This window comes from Penicillium oxalicum, chromosome V (genome assembly GCF_001723175.1).
Source record: "Penicillium oxalicum strain HP7-1 chromosome V, whole genome shotgun sequence".
NCBI classification, from domain to species: Eukaryota; Fungi; Ascomycota; class Eurotiomycetes; order Eurotiales; family Aspergillaceae; genus Penicillium; species Penicillium oxalicum.
In genome coordinates this window covers 2,356,177-2,379,998 of record NC_064654.1, presented here as the reverse complement: position 1 = coordinate 2,379,998, position 23,822 = coordinate 2,356,177, and the positions used below count along the sequence as shown (strand labels likewise).

General features: G+C 52.3%; 5 protein-coding genes across 5 annotated transcripts; 4 read left to right on the top strand and 1 right to left on the bottom strand.

Annotated features, from left to right (window-relative positions):
- Positions 1-399: 399 nt before the first annotated feature.
- Positions 400-2,900, top strand: POX_e06856 (uncharacterized protein; the record flags this gene model as incomplete). Its single annotated transcript, XM_050115671.1, has 3 exons — positions 400-1,442; positions 1,515-1,792; positions 1,897-2,900. The coding sequence occupies 3 exons, from the start codon at positions 400-402 to the stop codon at positions 2,898-2,900; spliced, it is 2,325 nt and encodes a 774-aa protein (XP_049968131.1).
- A 2,790-nt stretch (positions 2,901-5,690) lies between these two features.
- POX_e06855 (uncharacterized protein) lies at positions 5,691-7,557 on the bottom strand (the record flags this gene model as incomplete). Its single annotated transcript, XM_050115670.1, has 2 exons — positions 5,691-7,465; positions 7,548-7,557. The coding sequence occupies 2 exons, from the start codon at positions 7,555-7,557 to the stop codon at positions 5,691-5,693; spliced, it is 1,785 nt and encodes a 594-aa protein (XP_049968130.1).
- A 1,939-nt stretch (positions 7,558-9,496) lies between these two features.
- POX_e06854 (putative membrane protein) lies at positions 9,497-12,966 on the top strand (the record flags this gene model as incomplete). The annotated part of the gene is made up of 2 exons (XM_050115669.1): positions 9,497-11,587; positions 11,677-12,966. 2 exons carry the CDS (start codon positions 9,497-9,499, stop codon positions 12,964-12,966), a joined length of 3,381 nt encoding a protein of 1,126 aa, XP_049968129.1.
- Positions 12,967-13,610: 644 nt separating this feature from the next.
- Positions 13,611-15,273, top strand: POX_e06853 (uncharacterized protein; the record flags this gene model as incomplete). The annotated part of the gene is made up of 2 exons (XM_050115668.1): positions 13,611-14,917; positions 14,997-15,273. The coding sequence occupies 2 exons, from the start codon at positions 13,611-13,613 to the stop codon at positions 15,271-15,273; spliced, it is 1,584 nt and encodes a 527-aa protein (XP_049968128.1).
- Positions 15,274-15,747: 474 nt separating this feature from the next.
- On the top strand, positions 15,748-23,355 carry POX_e06851 (putative glutamate carboxypeptidase; the record flags this gene model as incomplete). Its single annotated transcript, XM_050115667.1, has 5 exons — positions 15,748-16,642; positions 16,701-18,076; positions 20,155-21,040; positions 21,153-21,682; positions 23,023-23,355. 5 exons carry the CDS (start codon positions 15,748-15,750, stop codon positions 23,353-23,355), a joined length of 4,020 nt encoding a protein of 1,339 aa, XP_049968127.1.
- Between the last annotated feature and the right edge of the window lie 467 nt (positions 23,356-23,822).

Below are 23,822 nucleotides of genomic sequence, written 5' to 3'. Positions count from 1 at the left end.
TACCAACACGAGAACCTGGTCAAAGGGTCGAGACGGTCGACCTTCTCTGCGCTCGCCCGAGGGTTCTCGATCTCCAGTGCAGCCATCGTGTCCGCTCCCCTGCTGACGTTGACTGCAACTATTGGTCATTTCGGAATCAAGATTCCGCGGGGGAAGACAGAATCACCTTCAACGGCGCCATTCTTTTGTCTAATAAGGTTGACCCTGGTTGGCGGAGGCTGAACGGTACACACACCCACACACTCACACACACCCACACACACACACACACACTCTCTCTCTCACTCACCCACCCGTCCATCCATCCACCACATTACCTTCAAGCCTATCAACCGTTCCTTGTTCTCCCGGAAGTTCCGGTCAAAACGTGGGCTGTCCAGCGGAGGGACAATAGTAATCATGTCGGAGACTCCTGTGACACCTCAACCGGAGGCAAGCTCGACGCAACCTCTGCCCCCGCAACAATTAAACCGCTCTTGTGAATCGTGTCGCAGCCTCAAAGTGCGTTGTTTACCCAACCCCTCGACGCCAAATCAGTGTCAGCGATGTGCAAAGAGCAAGAAATCGTGTGTCTTTGTGGCCCCGCAACGGCGGCGGCCGCGCAAAAGAACCGACTCAAGAGTGGCGCAGCTCGAAAAAGAAATGCGCATGATGCGTTCCCTGCTCAAGGATCGGATCCGTGAAGAGAGTGAGCCCGAGTCGCCCGAAAGCAGCGAAGGCTCTCTGGACGAGTCGGGCGAAATGGATGTCCAGGACTTGGGCCCAATGTCAGAGCCGCCGGCCAGCGTTGCCAGCTCCGGCAGGTATATGGACTATTCACCAGATTTTGGAAACACCACCAATTCGCTGAGCAATCACCCAGGCCTATCCACAACCCCATCCTTGTCGGGCCTGCACCTGAACTATCCCCCCGAAGGCCAACAACCCGCGTGGGAAGACGTGGTCGATCGTGGAATCATCTCACCAGAGGACGCGGAGCAATTGGTCGCCTTTTTCATTCATGAGCTGGCACCATTCTTTCCCCTGGTCATTCTGCCTCAGGGCACTACGGCCGCGCAACTGCGACAAACCAAGCCAGTGCTTTTTCTGTCGGTGATCTCGGCAGCCGCCATCTCTGTCGATGCGGGGCTCGCGGGAGTGCTGAATCGTGAGATGGTCCGATTGTATGCAGATCGGTTTTTCATCGAAGGGGACAAGTCGTTGGAGTTGGTGCAGTCGTTGCTCATCATGATCATCTTTTATTTTCCGCCGGCGTCGCCCTTGAGGCTGCAATATTATCAGTACACGCACATTGCCTCCACGATGGCCTTGGAGATTGGCCTGGCCACGAAAAGGCGTGTTTCGAAGAAGAGACTCGATCGAAAGGGCCGAAACGATCCCCACGACGAGCTCATGGCGGAACAGGCGAGAGCGGTGCTGGGGTGTTACCACTTGGGTTCCACGTGAGTCTTCGAGGCACTGACTACAACTCCCCTCCCCGGAAACCTTGGAACTGACGGCAGCGATCATCCTAGGGTGGCAATGAAGACTCGTCGACCAAATCTGCTTCAATTTAACGATTGGATGGATGAGTGTGTCCAGCAATTAGAACGCTCGCCCCATCAGACCGATCAACACTTGGCCGTATGGTTTGAGCTGCAACGAATCACCGACGAGGCGATGTCTTCGTTTGGTCTGGATGATACAAGCGCGTCCTCACCATTGACCGAATCGCGGGTGCAGGCGGTTCTGCGGTGGTTCGACAAGCGCATGGAGGGGTGGAGAAAGAGCACCCCCGATGACATGCTCACAGGTGAGGATCTCCCGGTGGAAAGACAATGGGGAAACAAATCCAGCGGAAGCAACGATGACGTTTCAAGCAAAATTTCTCTGACTCAAGAGACTTCTTATGCACAGTTCCTATGATTCTGGAATATCGATCTGCTGTCCTGGCCATGTATGAGCTCGGCGTAGGGGAGGGCTACCGGGATCCGGAATCGATCAAGAACCGATACTTTGTGCTGCCTCCATTAGACCGGGAGGATGGCGATCGACCACCCGGGCCACAGCTTAGCGCAATTCGGATAGACATCACTGTCAAATGGATGAACGCCGCGCAGGAGCTGCTGGATGCTATCCTAACCTGTAGCGTGGGCACGATGCGCAGAATGCCCAACCTCACGTATACCCGGTTCGGGACGGCGATGACGGCCCTGCTCAAGATTCATTTCTCGGTGCGGACGGGCGCTCTCGGCGAGGTGGTCACCTCGGAATCTGTCAATGTGGCGTATTACCTCGACGCCATGACGAATAAGCTGGGCGAGGCAAGCGGCGGTGGGAAATACAAGATTCCGAGTCGATGGTACCAGGTGATTGCTGTGCGCGGCCGAGACTGGTTCGAACGACTGGAAAAGCAGTATGCGGGAGCTGGCGCTGGCGAGGCCGAATCTGTGACAACATCCCACGGTCCGCCGACAGATGTCCGATCCATGTCACTGACGAGCCAGTTGCCCGGGTCACAAGACTCGTCCCCCGCGCATCATGGTCGACCGCTCGCACCGCTATGTCCAGAATCATATGGACTGGTGCCGGGTGTGCCGCCGCTTATGGCACCGCCTGGCATGGGTCACTTGCGTGGGGAATACATGGCAGTTCATGGCAGCGGCATAGGGATGTGGCCCATGGACGGAGGACAGGGACAAGGTCACGGTGGGCCTGCGTCGAACGCATTCTATCCATCACTTTCCCCGGGATACCAACCTTCCCCTTCTCATGGCGGGACCGTCTCCCCTTCTTTCGGGGTTGAGCCGCAAAGGATGCATCCTCCGGTTGGAGGGCTGATGCACGGCACAGGCATGGAATTAGACGGATGGCTTCCAGATGGTAGCATTTTTGGGGTGCCCCCGTTGCCCGAATTTTGAACGCAATATCTTCAACGGAAAGAGATGTCCATCCACGCCGTTTATGAAAAGCTCATGATCCGATACCCTGAATTGATCACAAAAAAGTTTTAATTTCCCATCTTCTTTGCCGTTGTCCTACCCTTTGTGGGAATGGATCATCAAAGACACATGAGTTTTGTCGATTGAGATAGCTCTGTTGTGAGAGCAGACATCTGATGAAAAATCATCTAATTAGCAAGTATCCAGAGACCAGAGTAAGGTAGGGAGCCGCACCTAGTGATCCAAACAGAGAGGAACTGACCCCCAACAGCTTAGTAGGAATCAATGGACTTCAAAAGGACGGGCATATGAAAGTGGACCAGTCTCAAATCCTCTCCCTTTCAAAATACTGATAAGACATTTGCTGAATCATGTTCGCATCAACGACCCAGAGCTCTTGAAGAAGATGGATCTCTTTAGCGTCGCACGATCCATCTCAACAGGCCCGTTCCGTTGTGGATAGACTGGAGCACGCGCGCGCGCCGCGGACAACTTCCGTCCTAACGGACACAGGCCGAGTCAAAGGAACGCTATCTTTGGAGCTGGTGCTGAAACTCTTCACTCTGGTGCATGTTCAATTGAAGATCCACAGGTTTCACGACTCAGGAAGTCGGACCATGGGATGGGGGGGATGAAGATATTGGGATTCTTCCTCCTTTTTCTTTTCTTTCCCCCTTTTTTTTTTTAAAAAAAAAAGTCGAGAAGAAAAAAAGGATATCAGCCGATACTGGTCAAGAATTTAAGCGCACTCGCACCTCAAGACCAAAGCAGTGGGGGGGGGGGGGGGGGAGGAAAGAACCCAGTCTTATCTTCACCAGGCTCAATCATGCAGAACCCATGAACGATCCGGCCTCCATACATTTAACCCACCTATCCACAGTCATGAATGGGTCTGTACCTAAGTACTTTTGATCAATAAAAAAAGAGGTCAACACGTGGACGAATGTGGATGACAAAACATTTAGTCAAAAACAAATAAAAAAACACTAAATACAACAAAATCACCCCAACAAAATAGGTAACACATGACGAGAGAGAGAGAAAAGGGAATCCTCAAATAACATTCATACCTTGAGACGGACATATATTTCCACCTCCCCACTATCATCCAATGAGAGAAAATTTCGGAGATACAGTGTCTGGCCGTGAATGAGAGGGCAAAAAAGGATCTGCGGACCATGCAACCTTGAACCGTTTCTCAGCCGGACAATCGGTCCACTTGAAAATTCCGCGTGGGTTGGTTTGGGGAACATTCCCCGGAGAAAAGGAAAGGGAGAGAAGATCAATCGTGCTGATTGTCGAGTCTGATGGACGAATTGGAAGGATGTCATGTGAGTTTCAATGAGGGGATATGGTAAGAGTTGGTAGGATCGAATCGGAGTTAAATGGATGATGGGGAATTTTTCTTAAATTGGGAAATTGGCATCCAATGGACAAACAACTGCGGTACTGTACTTTTGTTCAATATTGGTAGTAGGAGTGAGAAGGTGAGTATGTCCAGTACAGTACATATGTACAGCACTCTTCACGGAACCGGGAACAACAAAAGAAAAGAGAACGAAAGAGAGAAGAGATAAAAAAAAGAGAGAAAGAAAGAAACGGCCGTTCTGTCCTATCCGGCTAATTGAAATGCCAGGATGTATGTGTACAAAATGGGCGGATCGTCGGAGTACGCGGACGGAGGATCAACACGCAACGGCAAAGCTAAAATCTCGGCGTGAAATTTCAAAAATAATTCAACCCGATCCTCTTGAAAGTCAATCGAAATAGATGCTCTCCCTATGCATCCTTCACAAATTTAGCGACCAAATATCAAGACTACCAAGGCGGAAGAATCTCCGACTGGTAGATTAAATTGAGATTAAGAAATTTCAAGTCATTATCAACCCTGTAGGGTTTCCCCCCCTCTTCCGAGTCCATTGTTTCCAGGCTGAAATAATCACTTGTCTGGGAGACTCGTAGGTAGTAGACTCGTGAGAGTTGTACGGTCTGCAAAGCTACCACCAAACATCCATCATGCACTAATGCAGTATGTCGTAGCACAATCGGACTTTTATTCGGGGCCCGGAGAATCATCCTGAAGGGCAGTGCGTTCACCTTACTGTGGTACAGTACAACATTAGACCAATACGACTGTACAAAAGCACAAGCAGTTGTACCAGACTGGGAGTACATTAAATACTCCATCCACTAATGGAGTATAGCGTGGTTCTGGACATATCCACACTCTGACAGAACTTACTCAGGCAGCGGCCTACCGTGGGAATGTCACCTTGTGTGCTTGAGTCGTGTCATGCTTTTGTTGAACACTGATAGGCTCTCACCACGGCGGGCATGGGCGTGGGTGGTGGGGCCCGTTCTACTAGTAATTTGGGATATTTGTACCAGTGACCCACTACCTCACAGGAGGCATGGACGACATCGGAGCATCCGTAGCCCTGCCGGGCGGAAGGCCATTTTGTCATAACCTGTTCCCACGCATTCAGAGGGGAGGGATCTACAGGCAAAATCTACGACATGACGGTGCAAGTGCAGGGGGGGTTCACCTCGGCGGAAAAACGGCAAGAGGAAAAGGCATATGAATAGTGGTTTCGAAGCAGCGGTGAGGAGGTATCGTACATGGCTTGCTGGAATCTGATGAATATGCGAGATAAACTCGTGCAACATCGTAAGGGGAAAGGGAAAGGAATCATCAGTCATAAGTACATCTCAACTCGGGGACAAAGTCTTGCTCAAACGGGAATATCCAGAAAAGGGTGAGAAAAGGCATTACAGTAGTGAAAAGGCCTCGAGAGCATCCATGAACCCGGCAATGGCTCCGATTCCTACCAACCCCCGAGTCGCACTCCGGGTCATTGCTTTGTGTCGCTCTCGTGCTTCTTCCCTGGATGACTTACGATGCGGCCGGGACGGCGACCGGGGCGCAGAACGAGGCGGCGAAGATCGGAAGCGAACGCTGGATTCCGGGGAGGACGATGAATAAGGGGCGGGATGAGGCCGCGGGTGTAGGAGGTTGGGATTATGATTCGGCTGATAACTCCACGGATTCTCGTACTGGCTGGGAGGGGTGCCCCTTGGTGAAGGAATACGTAGACTGCCGGCGGAGGAATTAGACTGGCTATTGGGAATCGATCGCGGTGCCGTTCTGTTCGAGTCCGAAGGGGGCGGATAGCGCGGTGCTTGATTGGGAGGCCCTGACATGTTGGGTGGAGGAACCGTCGTGCGTGGTATCGGTTGAGACGGCGGCATCGGTGGATAGCCTCTGTTCCATGATGGTGGACCACGATCCGACACTGGGCTCGGAGGATACCTCGAGGACCTATTGGGATCCTGGATGGTAACCTTCTTTTTGGATGATTCAACCCCAGAAGAGGGCTGCTCCTCCTCATCGTCGCTGGAATCGATGACTCGCGAATCCTTGGGCTGACCTCGCGCACGTCGAGACCGGTGTTCCTCGGGGTCGCTCTCGACCTGCGCCTGGAAGCCAGAGTACTGCCGACGTAGCTCGGCGGCTCGTTGTCGAGCTTCTTGTGAATGCGGCTTGCGCCAGTCATGCGTCGTACCCTCCAAGTAGTAGCCATGAGAGCCATGTCCATCCCAATCAGACCCATCCGAGTCCTCGTCCTCGCCATCGGAGGAGAGGTGGGCGCGTGGTGTGTTATGTTTGGTTCGGATAGAGGAGGTTGTCCTAGCGTCCCCTATCAGAAATGAATTCAAAGCTGGCACCCATAGGATCAAAAGCTGGTTCATTGCAGACTCGGAGAGATGAACCATATCCTTGGGCGATCGCTCCAGGTTTGCCAAGCTAATATCACTGTCCCCGAATGACACCACTGCAAGCTTGGTGGGATCTGAGCCTTGAGCTGCTGACAATAATGATCCCATTGACGAAGTCGCACTGGAGGAATGAGCCGCCAGGATCTTCCGATTTGTCGGGTCGTTGGCGGCGTCAGCCGCCTCTTGGGCCACGAGATCCCATAGCCGATCCAGACGCTTCAATGCCCAATATCGAACGATGATCATATTTTGTGTCTCGGCTTTCTCTTGCGCGATCATGTCATCGACTGCAAATTCTGGAGCCGCTAAACGGACATCCTCTCTTCTGGGGCGGAGTAAAGCCCCTAGTTGTAGGATGCGGCCCATCACAATCAGGCTCAACTTGAGAGACTCCAAGTGCGCCAGAAGGTAAGTCACATGCTGTTTCCGAAAGCACCACTTCAGCCTCTCCTGCACGGGAATTTGCCTCAGCTCCTCATGCGCATCAGTGCCTTGTAATTTGTCCAACATGTGCTCAATCTCCACGAAGACCGTCTGTCCTTGGTTGGCAATCTCATGCGCTTTCACTGTCGCCTCCGTGGTGTAGTCAAGGTCGGATCTTTCCAGGAGCTGCCCATGGTGCTTCAGCGTCAAAGCGAAAAGAGATATACCTTTGGCAATACTGTGAATCTCGATCCGCGATTGCGCCAACTGGCATGCGGCCGCATTGAGTAGTAAGGATAGCCGGAAACCCGCACCCGCTACCCGGAGAAGAGACGATTCCGAGCCTACTTAGGACAGTCAAGATCCTCACGTCAACTATTGTCCTGGTCTGGTGGAGCTCCATGAAACATAAAAGAGGACACTCACTTTGAGACATGGTCATACGGTGCTTGGAATTTTCAATCTGGACCGAAACGACCCACGTTGGTCGCAGACAAGGCCAACTTGGAGATCCAAAGTGCAAACAGAGAGAGAGAGAGATAAAGCGAGAGTAAACTGAGCGAGAAGAGACGGTGCTCTCCCCAGAGGATTAGTCGCCACGGAAGGCCACGATCATAAGAAGTCAGGTGTGTCTGTAGCCTATCGGGGCAACTCTCGAGGAGCCCGCCCCTCCTCGTTTCTTCAGAGCCTCATGTGTGTCGCAGCCGATATGCAAGTCAAGTGACTCCATTACCCTCGGCCGAGCGCCCCAAATCCACCCCGCATGACGCCATGGCCACAGTGCAAAGATACCTTTTCAACCCTCCAGGTTAGCCTTGAGCCTCGTAGGAGGGTTGGCCCAGGACAAGGCAGATGAGCCGATCTGACACCCACCCTGGACTAGCGCAGTGCGATGGCAGCAATGGACAACTCCTTATGGGAGAATCTCGAAGCAGCCACCAGGTGAAGGTTGCCGGTCAGAGAGATGTGGGTACGTACTTCTTCAATCTAAGGTTCATGTGCGTGTCAGTCGCAACTATGAAGTCAAAAGGCTGCAACAGGGACACGATTCAAAGAGGACCAAAATGTACGACCTGAAGAGAGAAAAAAAAAAGAAAAAAAAAAGAGCACTGCCCTCTTTTAATCCCATCGCCCGGGAAAACTGATGCAGTGCGAGGATCCCGTGGGTTGGAGTCTGCCTAAGCCTCAAACACCTCCCAAGGTTGCGTAGCGAGGGGAGATGTCTTCATAACCTCGCACTCGAACCAAGTCCACCTTATCGGGCAACGTGTTTGGCTCGAAAGGGAGTTGATGGTGAGGGCTCAAACAGATAATTTGGGCTCATCTACGCAGGGCCTACGAACAGCCCTGTTGAATGACTTGGTTCGCAAGATGTCACCCTTTCATCTACACAGTGGATTAGACAGTGTCTCCCACCACGCGTTGGGCGGTGCCGCCTTGACAATGTTGCCCAGGCTGAGCATCGACGATGCCAGATCCTCGAGGGATTGATTCCACTGCGAGCCAAGCTACTTGCAACTTCTGCTACAAGCTGAATACAGTCCTGGACAGAAAAGATATGAGACGATTCCCCCGACCATGATTCATCTCGGCTGAAGTAGAGGAAGCTCGTGGGTGATGAACTAAGACGACCGCTTTACGCAACAAAGAAACAAAGAGCTTGCACATCAGTTGTATTTTATCGATGCTGAAACACAGAGATGAAACAAAGGCTCACGCTCTACGGGAATACTCCATGCGCCCGGTTCAGCGGTCGTCTTCCGCCAGCAATGGCCGGACGGTAAGCCGATGAAGCTACGCGAGGCGCCTCGACATTCCTGATGACCGCATCTTCCGCTTTCAGAACCCGATCGTAAAGATAGTCGCGAATGGCGAATTGTGCTAGAACTTCTGTTTCTGGAGGCACAGGAGATTCCTATCGCGTTCTCTGTTTAAATCAAGCGCTCTTGCACAGTCAGCGACTTGTAAATTGTCGGCTGGACTGGTCGGGCAGCAAGTGTCATTCCTTTGCTGGGAGTCTTTTCCACTGTGGAAGCGTGCAGCTGGACGGTGGCAGGTGTACGCACTCCCGCCCCGCCGCATTCCTCCCTTCTGACAAGTCGCCGACCATCTTTCTCCTCTCCCAATCGGCAATCTGCAATCTGCGGATCACTGCCCCAGTCCGATGACCACGGCTCGAGTTTACTTTCATCGGAATTTGGGGACCGCCGTGTAGTGTGCGCTTGTGCCGGGGACACCTTGGCTGCTGGGAGTCGGACGGACAGGCTCCCTGGTCACCGGGTGAGGAAACCACCGAAACCAAAGCGAAGCCAAAAGACGGAGGTCGAGTATAAGCGTGGCATTTCAGGTCTCAACGGACTGCTGGCGGGGTAAATATGTCATCAGAAGCTCCAACGGACAGTGTCAGCGACGTTCGGGTTGTTTCGTCACCAACGGTCTCGCCAGCGACATCCTCGTCGCCAGTCACGGGGAAGCCTTCGTCTCAAGATGCTGGTCGTGAGGAAGGACCAGCGGAAGGGAAAAAGCCAATGGGCGGAGACACCCCAGGAAAGAATCTCGGACAGGCATCACTGAGTGCGCCCGAGGAGGTGGACGATTTCGGGCTACCAATTCGAACACGACCCAACCCCCCTCGATCCCCAGCAGCTGTTCCCGAAGACGCCATTCAACCGCCAGAAACGGCCCCCGATGCAGTTACACCCACCGAGAATGAAGCAAACCTGAAGGGCGTTGCGGACACGAAAGCTGCCAACAACCAAGCCGATCACAAGACTGAGACTGAACCCGTCGATAACGAACGCAGCACGGCGTCAACTCAGACCTCTTCGGGTAATGAGCATCCGCAGAAGCCCATCACTCACGACGAGCAGCCTCCAAAACGAGAAGCCGACCCTCCACCTCCGTATGCGAAGAATGTACAGCCATCAGAATGGTCCCATCAATCTATGGCCCTCCCGACCAAGACTGCCGCCGCACACGAAGATCAGCACGAGGAGGACGAAGAGGACGAATGGAAAGCAATGCCAGCTCTGGGAGAAATGGACTATTATGACGACTATGGGAGGCTTATTGCTCGCGGAGCCCAGGAAAAAGAGGAAGATGACGAAGCTGTGTACAGTGGATTGGGCGGGGCTGGGAAGGGCTACACGCGAGTGCAACTCGATGAAGATGCGCAATCCGCGACCAGTATGGACGAGGACACGAGCTATCTCTTCCGTGACGCGGCTGGCAATTCTGCGGGCTTTGTGGGAGAAGAGTTGCGCGACACGATGAGTCAACTTCAGGCGACGAAGGACTTTTTGAACGAGACGCAGAAGATTGCCTACGTGGGCGTGGTGCGCCTGATCATCCACGAGATGAACATGGAACTCGGCAAGCTACCGACAACGAAGGCGACACGCAAGGTGATTTTGAAGGCCCAGGATGCTCAGCGGAAATGGGGCCAAATGATGATGGGTCGACTATATATGCACATGGAGATTAGTTCTGCTGAGCAGATCATGATTGAGCAGCTCGCCGAACATGGCGTGCAACCCGGCGATCTGATACGCCCGCTGATGTCTAATGCGCGCGTCAAGAACCCAATGGCTGAACACCACCTCGAGAAATCCAGCGCTTCCCTATCGTCAACCGCCTTCCGCAAAGAAACACGACATCACCAATCAACTGAGAGCGATGCGTCTGATTCAGACTCTCCTCCCGCCTACGAGGCCCACCTGGACGACCAAGCTGTACCTGAAGTCCACACTCCATCTCAACTACCCACGTCAGAGAAAATTGACATTGACCTACGATGGACCGTTCTTTGTGATCTCTTCCTCATTCTTATTGCGGATGCGGCCTACGACGCTCGATCTCGGGCACTGTTGGAAAGAGTTGGGGCGGTGATGGACATTACCTGGCTGCAAATTTCGCGTTTTGAAAAGCGCGTGACAGATGCACTGGAAATGCAAGAGCAGGCCGAAAAAGAGACCTGGGATGAGTCCGAACATATGGAGAAGCGTCGCAAGGCTAATCTCACATCCAAATATATGATCATGGGCCTGGCCACGGTAGGAGGTGGTCTTGTGATCGGTCTGTCGGCCGGGCTCTTGGCTCCTGTCATTGGAGCTGGTCTTGCCGCCGGTCTCACGACCGTAGGCCTTTCAGGCACAAGCGCATTCTTGGGAGGAGTCGGAGGTACCGCCCTCATTGCATCAGGCGCAACGATTGGCGGAAGTGCTATCGGCATGAAAGCCTCCAACCGCCGGACAGGGGCGGTTCAAACCTTCGAATATCGACCTCTCCACAACAACAAGAAGCTGAACCTGATCGTAACTGTCTCGGGTTGGATGACCGGCAAGGTTGACGATGTTCGCTTGCCTTACAGCACGGTCGACCCCATCATGGGGGATCTATACTCAGTCCTCTGGGAACCCGAGATGTTGCGCAGCATGGGTGACACTATCAACATCCTTGCAACAGAGGTACTAAATCATTGCTTTTCTTCTTTGAGCGGACTGAGAGGGAGGCCGCATGTCCTGACTGTGGTGGCTGACATACTTTCTCTTTCTAGGCACTCACCCAAGGTCTCCAGCAAGTGCTGGGAAGTACCATCTTGATGGCTTTGATGGCCTCGATTCAGTTACCCCTTGTCCTCACAAAGCTGGCTTATCTCATCGACAACCCGTGGAATGTGTCACTGGCTCGAGCCAATGCCGCCGGGCTTGTTCTGGCAGACTCCCTCCAAGATCGCAATCTTGGTAATCGCCCAGTCACGTTGCTCGGATTTTCTCTGGGTGCGCGGGTCATCTTCTCCTGTCTCAAGGAGCTTGCCGCCAAAGGCGCCCATGGTCTGGTCCAAAACGTCTATCTCTTTGGATCTCCAGTGGTTGCCAGCAAAGATGAATATCTCAAGGCCCGGAGTGTGATCTCTGGCCAGTTCGTCAATGGATATTCTAAAAACGATTGGATTCTGGGCTATCTGTTCCGCGCCACAAGCGGTGGCATCATGCGTGTCTCTGGTCTCGCACCGATCGAGGGCATTCCAGGCTTGAAGAACGTTGATCTTACAGACACAGTCAACGGGCACATGGACTACCGTGCGGCAATGCCTCGAATCCTACGAAAGGTTGGATGGGAAGTCTTAGAAGATGAATTCGCTGAGATTGAGGATCCTGATCCTGATAATCATGCGGAGCGGCAACGGGAACTTATTCGTGAGATTGATGAAGCTCGTCGGAATGCAGAGCAAAAGCCAGAGAAGAAGCGGTTTGGCCTTTTCAAGCGTGGAAAGATGGCCGAAAAGAAAACGTGGGAAACGTATGACGTCTCCCGGAGTGGCGCATCACAACAGCACTCGCCCGACCCGGGGAGTGCTCCGGGGTCTGTCCTGTTCGATATTGAAGCCATTCGAGCCGAATTGGCTTCTGAGGCGATTGAGGTCAAGCAGCTCGAGTCGACGCTTCCCCCGATGAAGCTTGATTTGACCAGCTCTTTAGAGTCTTCGCCTCATCAAAGTACAACTTCACTGGGAAAACTGCCTACATCGAAGGATACAGCGCCACCAGCTCTTCCTCGCACGGTATCAGAGCCGCCCCCCACGGGTGGCACCCGGACAGCTCGCACAATGTCCGACGACGGCCAACTCAACGAACACGACTCCACGAACATGACCTTTGATACATCTTTCGAACACGCCCCTAAAAACACCGCCGACCTCCCTTCCACACGACCAAGCCTGCGTTCGTCATCTACATTGCCCATGGGTATCGGCGCCACTGCTGTGGGGGCCATGGCGATGGAACCCAATGCCTGGGCTGACAATGATCATGACGAAAGCGAGATCTCAATGACCTTTGAATAATGTGGCTGTTATATGGCATGCCTCGTGCTTTTTATTGTTCAGGGCTTGCTTCTCGGGCCCAGAGGAGTTTTGCACTGTGTACACATCACGAGAACTAGACGGGTAAACTGTATATAGATTCAAATCCTTAATCTGGTCATCTTCTTTTTCCGCCCTGAACAGGTATTCCGAGACCTCGAATTAGATCTGGACGATGAAGAGACCTTTTTCATCAATTTTGAATAAATCATGTAATTTCCGCGGCATTTTTATCGGTTGGTGATTTGGTGAGGTGTCCTGGAGTAGGTTTGCTCCTTGCGTTCTGCTCAGGTCTTTTCTCTGTCAGTCTGACCTCCGCAGTTCGCACTGTGGGGCGCTCTCTTTGTCGCCGCGTGTCACGCGTGTTCCCCTCACACGCAATCGTCCTTCGCCCTTTTCACCAAACTTCGAGAGTCGAGGCCCCTCGTGGTGGCATTGAACCGCAGTCGGCTCTAGATCGTCACTTGTCCTGATCCCTGCAGTCCGGCATCAGCGCTTGATCGACGCGACACCGAACCATAGCCTCCCCCCACCCCCTTGGATCGCACGTCAGACCACGGATCTCTGCCGTCGCGGGCCTTCTCCCAGCATTATTCAGCTGCTGGTCAGTTTGCGACTTTTCAAGAATGCGGCCTCATGGAGGAAATGTTGACTCGAGTTACCGAGCAGCCGCTGGGCTGAAGAGGGCCAACTTGGGGGGACACTTGCTGTCCACCTTCAATAAGCCGAAAGAGAAGGAGAATGGACCGAAACCCGACACATCCGATTCTGCGGTACAGGCGCTGTCCCTCTCCAGTGATGCGGAAGAACTGAGTGACCTCGATTCCGCCGATATGCTTTCCGAATCCGAGTTTGAATTACTGGACGCTCGAAAAAGCACTTCCAAGACACAAGATTCAACGCCATTGGGACCCAATTCGTCCATTGGAGACCATGCTCGATTCAAAGTCACCAGGGAGCCCGCGATTGACGATGAGCCTCTTTCAACTGAGGAAGAAATTAGCGACCGGGATCTTGACTTCCAGATCCCGAAGAAGAGACCAGCGCTGGAGACATACGAAGAAAAAAAGCGTTCGGGCAGGGGTAGGGATGTCGCGAATGAGAGCGATGGCGAGTCTCTAGTTTTTCACTCATCCTGGAGATCACAGTCATCCCAAAGGTCCAAACGTGTCAAGCGCAACATGTACGGGTCAAATCCCAAGATCAGAGTCCCCAAATATGTCGCTCGACCGTCTGCAAGTCCTGGGATGGGCTCATCACAGTCTGAAAGCTCCGATTATAAAGACTCGAGAAAGGAGAATACCGATAAAACGGGGAGCAGCACCACCGACGGTGGCATGTCAGCTACCAGGAAACTCAAGCCTTCGTCTCCCAAGTTGGCGCAATCTTCGTCGGGATCGAAAATCTCTACGACCCCGCCTATTGATTCTAACCCCGACTCTTCTTTTGCCATCTCCTCGTTCAAAGAGCCTCTATCGCTTGACTTGGATGAAGATGATGATTCTGGTCTCTCATCTCTCAGCTCCCCACCGAGCTCTTTAGCGTCCGAACCCGACGAGCCACGGCCAGCATTGTGTCCGATGTGCAAGAAAGAGGTTGATCCTCAACAGCTTGAGCTCTTCCTTGCTCAGCCGAAACAGCGCGTCCGGGAGCAAGAGAGGTTCTGTGCCTCCCACCAGCAAGGTTCTGTTGAAAAGGAATGGGAAGCACAGGGACTCCCAAGTATTAACTGGGACACATTTGACCGGCGGATTCAGACACACTTCGCCTCGCTCGAAAGACTGCTCATTCCGGATTGCACTTCGTACTACCGCAACATTCTGGAGGAAACGCTCAAGACAGGTCAAGCGCAAAACTTTCGCCTGACTCTTGCTGGAGATGGCATCGAAACCATATCTTGCGGTTACTATGGGACAAAGGGGTCCGGAAAGATGTAAGAAGAGCCACAGACTCAAATCATTCCCACTCCACGCGGCGTCTTGCTAATCTCAACAAAAAAAAAACACATACAGGCTGCAGGCGCTCACCGATCGTTTTGCTGTCAAACTTCGCCGTCTAGCTACGTCCGATCGCATTGTGAAACAGGCAGGCGTGGTGGGCTACACACAATCTGTGCTAGTTCCTGAACTTGCTGTTCGTCTCGTTAAAGAGGACATGAGGGTGAGCGATGATGCTGCTCGTCAGATTCTTCGTGAGAGTATCGGACTCGGTGAGAAGATGAATCCTGCAACAGATGATGATATACCCATACCGGATGATCTCGCGGCGTCTTTTGAAGATGGCATTTGATTCGAGAGCTTGGCGTTCAGACCCGAGACCCCAACTGGGATTGGAGTATTCTGTTGGGGTAACTCATTTGGTCATTGGCCGATGATCACTTTTTCTATTTCTTTTTTTGAGTCTTCTTTTTTCGTCGCCATGGTTTAGCGATTGTATATGGACAGGACCTTATTTCTGATACCACAAAGCTGCATTTACATCCGTCGATCAACACGACTTTCTATATATCCTCGAGGGACTGTTCATAACATCTAGTCAGACTACGTGAGGATATTAGATCACATATCGTCCATCAGTGACGAAGGAAGCTCGGATCGGGAAAATGGATGGGTCTCATTGCGGGTCATGCCGCCCGCGGCGGCGTATGGTATTTAGTAAGCCGATAACGCGATAAAGTGCGGAGAAGAGCTGATAGATCGGGAACCCGTCATCAGCGTTTCTCCAATTGCCCACTGTTTTGTTCTCCTCCATTCTTCATCCAACATGAGGGAGAAAAAAGACATGGCATTTTCAGAGACCTCGCCTCTACTCGAGGTTCATGTTGCACCGCGACGTCCGCGATACCCGCACTATGCCGTTCGCCAAATTTGTACATATTTACTTGGCGCTTTGCTGGTGATTGTCGTCATACTGTTCTTGATCCCGTCCGCAGTTCTCCCCCGCGAACATGGCTCTATTTGGTCCTACTTTCCAGGCGCCAACCCATTTCCTCATGCCGATTGGCCTCAGGGTAATGGGTTATCGCTGGATCAGCTTGAGCGGATTCTTCTGGACACCCCTTCTGCGGCAAAGACCCGTGAATGGAGCGAGTACTATACCGCTGGTCCTCACTTGGCTGGCAAGAACCTCAGCCAGGCCCTCTGGACAATGCAAAAGTGGAAGGAATTTGGCATTGAGGATACCAGCCTTGCATCTTACGATGTTTACCTGAATTACCCGCTCAGTCATCGGCTGGCTCTCTTGAAGCAGTCGAAGCATGACACCGAAGTCACATTTGAAGCAACATTGGAAGAGGATGTGTTGGCCGAGGATCCTACTTCAAGCCTGCCCGATCGGGTGCCCGTATTCCATGGTTATTCGGCCAGTGGTAATGTCACTGCTCAGTTTGTGTTTGCCAACTTCGGCACCTACTGGGATTTCGAGGATTTGGTGAATGCCAACGTGACCTTGGAGGGCAAGATCGCTATCGTGAAGTATGGCCGAAACTTCCGGGGCTTGAAGGTTAAGCGAGCCCAGGAACTGGGTATGGTGGGTGTTTTGATCTACGATGATCCTCAACAGGATGGCGAGATCACCGAGGAGAACGGGTACGAAGCTTATCCTAACGGCCCAGCCCGCAACCCGAGTGCTATTCAGAGAGGTAGTACGCAATTCTTGAGTATGTATAATGTCCTCACCCTCGAAAATGAACGCATCACTCACACGATAATCCCCAGGTATCGCTCCTGGAGATCCCACCACGCCGGGCTATCCGTCAAAACCTGATTGCGAACGTCAGGATCCCCAAGGCTTTATTCCATCTATTCCGTCGCTTCCGATCTCTTACAAGGAAGTTGTTCCCTTTTTGAAGGCACTGAATGGACATGGGCCCCGGGCCACAGACTTTAACGAGTATTGGCAAGGGGGCGCTCTCGGCCACAAGGGCGTCGAGTACAACATCGGACCATCTCCGGAAGGTGTCGTCATCAACCTCGACAACCAGCAGCAGTATGTCACCACCCCCTTGTGGAACGTTATTGGAGTTTTGAAAGGTACCATTCCCGATGAGGTGGTGATCCTTGGAAACCACCGCGATGCATGGATCGCTGGTGGAGCTGGAGACCCCAACAGCGGCTCTGCCGCCATGAATGAGGTAATTCGCAGCTTTGGCGAGGCCCTCAAAGCCGGCTGGAAGCCACTGCGCACCATTGTCTTTGCCAGCTGGGATGGTGAAGAATACGGGCTGCTCGGGTCGACCGAATGGGTGGAGGAGAATCTGCCATGGCTTTCCAAGGCCACCGTCGCCTATCTCAATGTTGATGTGGCTGCTTCTGGTACCGACTTTGGCCCTGCAGCGGCGCCCTTATTGAATCAGGTTCTATATGATGTGGCCAGCCTAGTATCGCATCCCAACCAGACCATTCCTGGTCAAACCGTTCGTGACGTCTGGGATGGTCGCATTCACACCATGGGCAGTGGCAGTGACTTTACGGCCTTTCAAGATTTTGCAGGAGTTCCGTGTCTGAATTTTGGATTCGACCGTGGCAAGAATGACCCTGTTTACCACTACCACTCCAACTACGATAGTTTTGCGTGGATGGAGAAGTTTGGAGACCGCAACTGGTCTTATCACCTCGCCACGACCAAGCTCTGGGCGCTCGCCGCCGCTCGGCTGGTGGAAACGCCGGTCATCGCCTTTAGTGCCAGTGACTACGCCGACGGACTCGACGCTTACCTGAAACAGATCGAGTCGGGTGCCAAGAAGTTGCCCACGGATGTCCAGTTTGACCTTGACAATTTGAAGCGGGAGATCTCCAACTTTCAAGCGGCCGCGAACGCATTCGACGCGTACACCGCCGCGTTGGCCGCGGACCTGGGCGAGGAAGTGCCGTGGTACCAGTGGTGGAAGAAGGTTCGGCTGTATTTCTTGATCCGCGGCGCCAACGACAAGTATAAGAACATCGAGCGTGCCTTCCTGTATCAGCCTGGACTGGACGGACGCAACTGGTTCAAGCACGTGGTCTTTGCCCCCGGTGTGTGGACTGGTTACTCTGGGGCCACCTACCCGGGGCTGGTGGAGAGTTTCGATGCCGGGGATGTGGAAAATGCCAAGGTAAGCGGCAATCTTTCTTCCCATACGAGTTCTCTTGAATGAGACTTGCTTGACTGACTGTGCATCTGTGTTGGGTCTATACAGAAATGGAGTCGCATCATCCAGGAACGGATCGGTGCTGCCACCAAGCTGCTGGTGTAGCCGAGTTGTATATTTTCTGACACATGTTGAGAGAAATCTCACTCACCGTCCCCAGACTGGAAAGCAAAAGTGTCGATGAGTAAGTAAAGAGGAGGGCAATAGGTATCACTCCACTCAATCATTCCTCCTCGGTCGATTGCACAGTGCACATGCGGTTTCACACCACCCTGAGCGGGGTCCTGGTACCGATGTAGTTGCTGATCAGGTAGCACAAAGAAGTTCACAAAACCCTCTAACGGCCCGCTTTCTTCCCCCATATTGGTCTTTTGTAAATGTTGCGTGCAGATCTAGAAGGGAGCACTGTTACTCTTGTAGCCAGCAGCCCTCCACTGTCATCTGATCGGTCTTGACTGTACATGGATGTTTTACTCGTGAGATCGACGGTCAAGAACCCTGCTCTCCGCTGCAATTCTTCGGACTCCGTTCGATCGCCCCGCTGACCCAATCTAGCCTTATTACTAGTATGTACTCGTGGCTGGGAACAGACTGTACATGCTACTCTTTCTCATAAGGTCGAATTTATCAATCTCCTGTACCCTGTACCGTAGTCACTACCAACTTAATTCAGTACCAAGTACATGTATACCCAGTTCCCCAACGGCCAAGTTCGACCCCACGCGGCCCCACCCAAACTCCGCCGAGGTGGAGGCGCCCTTTTTGCCGAGAGCCGTGGGTAAGTTCTTTTCAAGGGCGATGTGTGATTTGAATTGACGGGAAAGAGAGGAGGCTGAAAGATAGACTCTCTGAGTGGAATAGTTGTCAGTCACCGAGGTTCTTCCTTGGAGGAGAGAGTTGTCATGAGAGGGCCGGGTGGGGGGTTAAGTATACTTTGTGGTCTAGTGCTGCCCTCGTCCCTCTTCTGTGAATCATGTCTTTTCCAGTCTGTGCACAATGTACGTTGCAGACATTACTGACATTTCCGAGATCGACAAGGTAATCGGATTTCCGTGGACGTGGGTATGAAAGATGGGCATACATAGAGCACTATTGGAGTATGTGTGCATACTGCAGAGTCATCCTATAGTCAACCAGTCACTGGTCACTCTTTGCCGTCGTGATGGAAAGTATAAATACACGCTGGGAAAAAAATGGAAAGAAAAACATGACTCGGCACCGGTCAGGCAGCGGCTCGGACCCTTGAGTCAATCGCCGATCACGTACAGTCGAGACTCGGAGTTTTAGTCCCAGATCAAAATCTCCGTTCCTCTTCTTCTCTTTCTTACTGCTCTCTTTCTCGTAAATAACCCTCTCCGTTTAGGTTGACTCACTCTCACTCACTCACACTCTCTTTCTCTTTCTCCGCGCTCGCATTTTCTCGTCTATTCGGTGAACTATTTGTGCAGCGTCGAAAAAGGACCACCGTCTTCAAGTTCAGCTTGGTCGGAACAAATTCCGATAAGAGCGAGGAAGAAAAAAAAGTTCCAGAAAGATGAAAGCAGCCAAACTTCCCGTGCGGCAGCTGGTCATACTTTGTATGTCACATTTATTTTTATTATTCACGTCTCCACAATAGAAAGGAGGCGTTGCTTCACTATGGGAATGTCGATGTTAATCTGATCTCATAGCAATATGTCGCTTTGCCGAGCCAAGTACGTTTACTCATATTCGTGCGGTCCGTTCCAGATGCCTGCGTTGGGCACTCAGCTCATCCTCCCTCTAAACCAAAGAGCCCAACAAGCTGGGGGACTGGATGTCAATGAGCAATCTGAACCAAAGCTAATCCGAGTTCCTGAAATGCAGTCGTCTTCACTTCTGTCTTGCCGTATTTGGTATGTGTCTGACTCATAGAGGATCGGCCGAGTGGGTTCCATCATTCGTTGAGCCCTCGAACTTCTCGAGTGCTGCCGGAAAGCTTGTCTCTACATGGACCATTGATCCGTTTCCCTCTGATGCTGTGACCTATGACCATTTATCTAACGTTTGTGTTCTCCTTGCAGCCAGAGTTGATTGAGTATGTGGGGGTGCAAAAGACCGAGGTTGCCAAGTGGGTGGGCATCTCCTCCGCGGTCGCATCAGTTTGTCAGGCCATCATGGCCGTGCCATGGGGGACTTTGTCCGACCACGTGGGCCGCAAACCGGTGATCTTGTTTGGATTGGCCTGTACCATGGTGATCTCCATCATGCTGGGGATGTCACAAACGCTGGCCATGGTGATCATTTCACGATCCCTGTTTGGCCTGATGAACGGCAACGTGGGCATCTTGCGCACAATGGTAGCCGAGATCGTACCGCAACGAGAGCTCCAGCCCCGTGCATTCAGTCTGATGCCGCTGGTCTGGACGATTGGCAGTATCTTCGGGCCTGCCTTCGGTGGTGCATTGGCGCGCCCGGCCGAGAAGCACCCTGATCTGTTCGGAGGCATTCAATTTTTCGAACGGTATCCATTCGCTCTGCCTAATCTGGCCTCTGCGTGCTTTTTCCTCGTCGGAATCACGACGGGGTTCCTCTTCCTTGAGGAGACACTCGAGGCCAAGAAGGGCCAGTATGACCCTGGTCTGGCGTTGGGCAAGGCATTGACGAGCCCTTGTACTACACGCAGGCGACACAGGAATGGATTCCAGGGGCTCGACGAAGAACGCACCGCGCTGTTACCGAACGATGAGACCCTGACTCACAAGAAGACCACAAAGAATGCTCGACCACGCTGGTCAGATATCTTCACGCCGCAGACCAGTCTGGTTCTCTTATCTTATACTCTCATCTCGGGACTCGGCATGTCCTTCGATTCGGTCCTTCCCGTATTCTTGCACTACCCCGTTCAGGATCTGCAGAATGATCCAAATGTCCAGCTGCCCTTGAAATTTGCCAGTGGGTTCGGTGTTGGTGAGTCTTGCCCAAGAGTTTAGCCGTATTGCGGCGGGGAGGTTTGCGCATCTGCATGGAAGCGACTCCATGCACGGGGACTAGGCTAATCGCTCTCTAATATTCTTCTCAGACGCCCCTCAGATCGGCCTTTTCTACACGATTATCGGCATCATCGGGATGGTCATCCAATTCATGTTCTTCCCGCCCGTCGCCAAGCGCTATGGAGTTCTGAAATGCTTCAAGGTCGCCGCCGTTCTCCTGCCCGCCGTTTTCTTCATCACACCTTTCACCGCACTTGCCCCCGAGCGGCTTCGAATCCCCTTGGTTCTCATCGTCATGCTTATCAAGCTTGGTGCAACTATCTTTGGTATTCCTTGCTGTACGATCCTGCTCACCAACTCCGCCTCTAGCATGTCCGTCCTGGGCACCTTGAACGGAGTCGGGACCAGTCTCAGTGCCCTGGGTCGTGCTGCGGGCCCTGCTTTGATCGGCGCGGCCTTTTCTTGGGGCATCAAGCAGGGGTACGTCATTCTTCCGTGGTGGCTTCTCGGTACCATTGGAATGACCAGCGTGATTCCTGCGTTCTGGATCGTCGAGCAGGACGGGCCGTATCGGGAGCAAAACAAGGAGGAGGAGCAGCAGGAGCAGCAGGAAGAGCAGGTACAGCCACCGGAGCAAGTGAAACAAGCGGACACCAAGAAAGATCGGTTCAAGAGACCCGCTTCGAAAAGATACGGTTCCATTTCAGGAAAGAGGATCATTGCTCGAGGACACTGAGCGTTGGTGCCCGGGTGGGGGTCCTCTATAGAAATTCAGCAACATAGTTCATGAACCAGGACGGATTCCTGTGGTTTGTTGCCTTCTCAATCTGGCGAGAAAAATTGACGTCGCCGATCAATACGATGCACGATGAACATTTATGTTTGAGCGTTCTGGTTTGATGTTTTTGATTTTGCTTTTGCATGGAAAGGGAAACGACTGAACTGATGACGATATCCATATGCCATTCGCGAGTTTGTTTTATCAGGTATAACATGAAGATTACTGGAAGGAGGAGCGAGAGTAAGGCTGTTTTCCCCCTCCTCTCTCTATTTCAATCGAGGGCACGCTATACATTGATCACTTTTGAAGATAGAACCGAGAAGTCCATATTCTTCTACGCATTCTTTTTGGAAAGAAAATTAAGAAATGCTCAAGTCTAGAGACTGAGTTATCCATAGCCTCATGTTCCGCGTGTTCCAGTCCGTCTAGATCTAAATTGAATCGGATCAAATCGTACCTAAAATTGTAAACCGACACCGACATCTATCGATGGAATCTTCGCAGAACGGACCTATCCATCAATCTCCCTGATGTCAGCATACAGTCAGTAGCTAATTCTCCGAATAGATCGTTGTACAGTTATCTGAGACGAGAGAAAAAAAAAAGCATAAACCCCAATAGAAAAAGCAAAATAGAACAAACAAAAAATAACCTTTGCGATATACTTCGGCCTCGGCAGATTCCGAATTTCCGAGACTGGATCCCCCCAGGACGATCACCTGACTCAATCCGCATCCAGTGACGGGGAAGACTGACCAATAGAAACAGCGTACTGTTTGTACTGGAGTCTCAACTCCCAAGCTGGAAATCACCCGACTGCGGGGACCAGACTTGAGACAATCACAGCTCCGATCCAACAGCTTTTCCATCTTCCATTTCCCGCTCTTCTCTTCCAATCTCTCCGATTATCACCGAGAGCATCTTCACCTGGAACCCACTCTGCTTCACCTTTTTGCTTTTTCAGAGTCAATTGATATCCTGCCCATCTATTTGTCAACAATTCAACATGGTAATCTTTCCCTCTACCCTTTCTATCTTTCACTCTCCTCGAGCTATCATCCCCCCCCCCCCCCCCCCTTTATCCACTCCAATCCTATCCCCTTCCAGCTCACCCCAAGCTCGAAGCTCAATGCTAAAATCAAGAAAAATATAAAAATACTAACACGCATCACCACCAGTCCTCCTCCGCCCACCTCCCCACCAACTCCGCCATCATCCTCTCCCTCCTCACCTCCCTCGGCGGCGCCATCGGCTTCGCCCGCACAGGCTCCATCCCCTCTATCGTCGCGGGCCTCTCCGTCGGTGCGCTCTATCTCTTCAGCTACATGCGTCTGCGCGCAGGCCAGTCCTACGGTGAGGAGATCGGTCTGCTTGCCTCTACCGTGTTGGGTGGGAGTTCGATCCCGCGCGCGATTCGGTCCATGAAGCCGGTTCCTATGGGATTGAGTGTGTTGGCGACGTATGGGGTGGTTGTTTTCGGGCTGGCAATGAGGGAGAAGAGGAGTGTTTGAGTGTGGATTGGGGAGAAACAGGATGGTGGGGGAGGGGATTTCTGGAATCTGAGGAGGAATAAGACGGGGGTTATATGTGGTGGGGACAGAATTGTTTTGAAGAGCACATGGACTCGTGGATTTGTCTTGTGAAAGATTTGTGGATGCTATCAATGATCGATTCGTGTTTTCTCCTTTTCTTTTGATGTATGCCCAATTATGGAATGTGGGTGCTTTGGAATTGCTTGTCGAGCAGAAAGTTCAAGCTACGATCGCTTGTGCAAGCCTGCCGGGGAGTTGCACCCCGGATCGATGCCGGAAATAGAAGCCTCTTGAGATGTAATCTGTGGATGATTTGCGAAATGGATCGAGGTTGGCGAGTTGGGATTGCCAGTCTGATAAGTTTGGCTACGAGTCGGATCATGGTCCAATGTCAACCATCTGAATTATCTATACCATCTACGCATGAATCTATATGGAGCTACTAG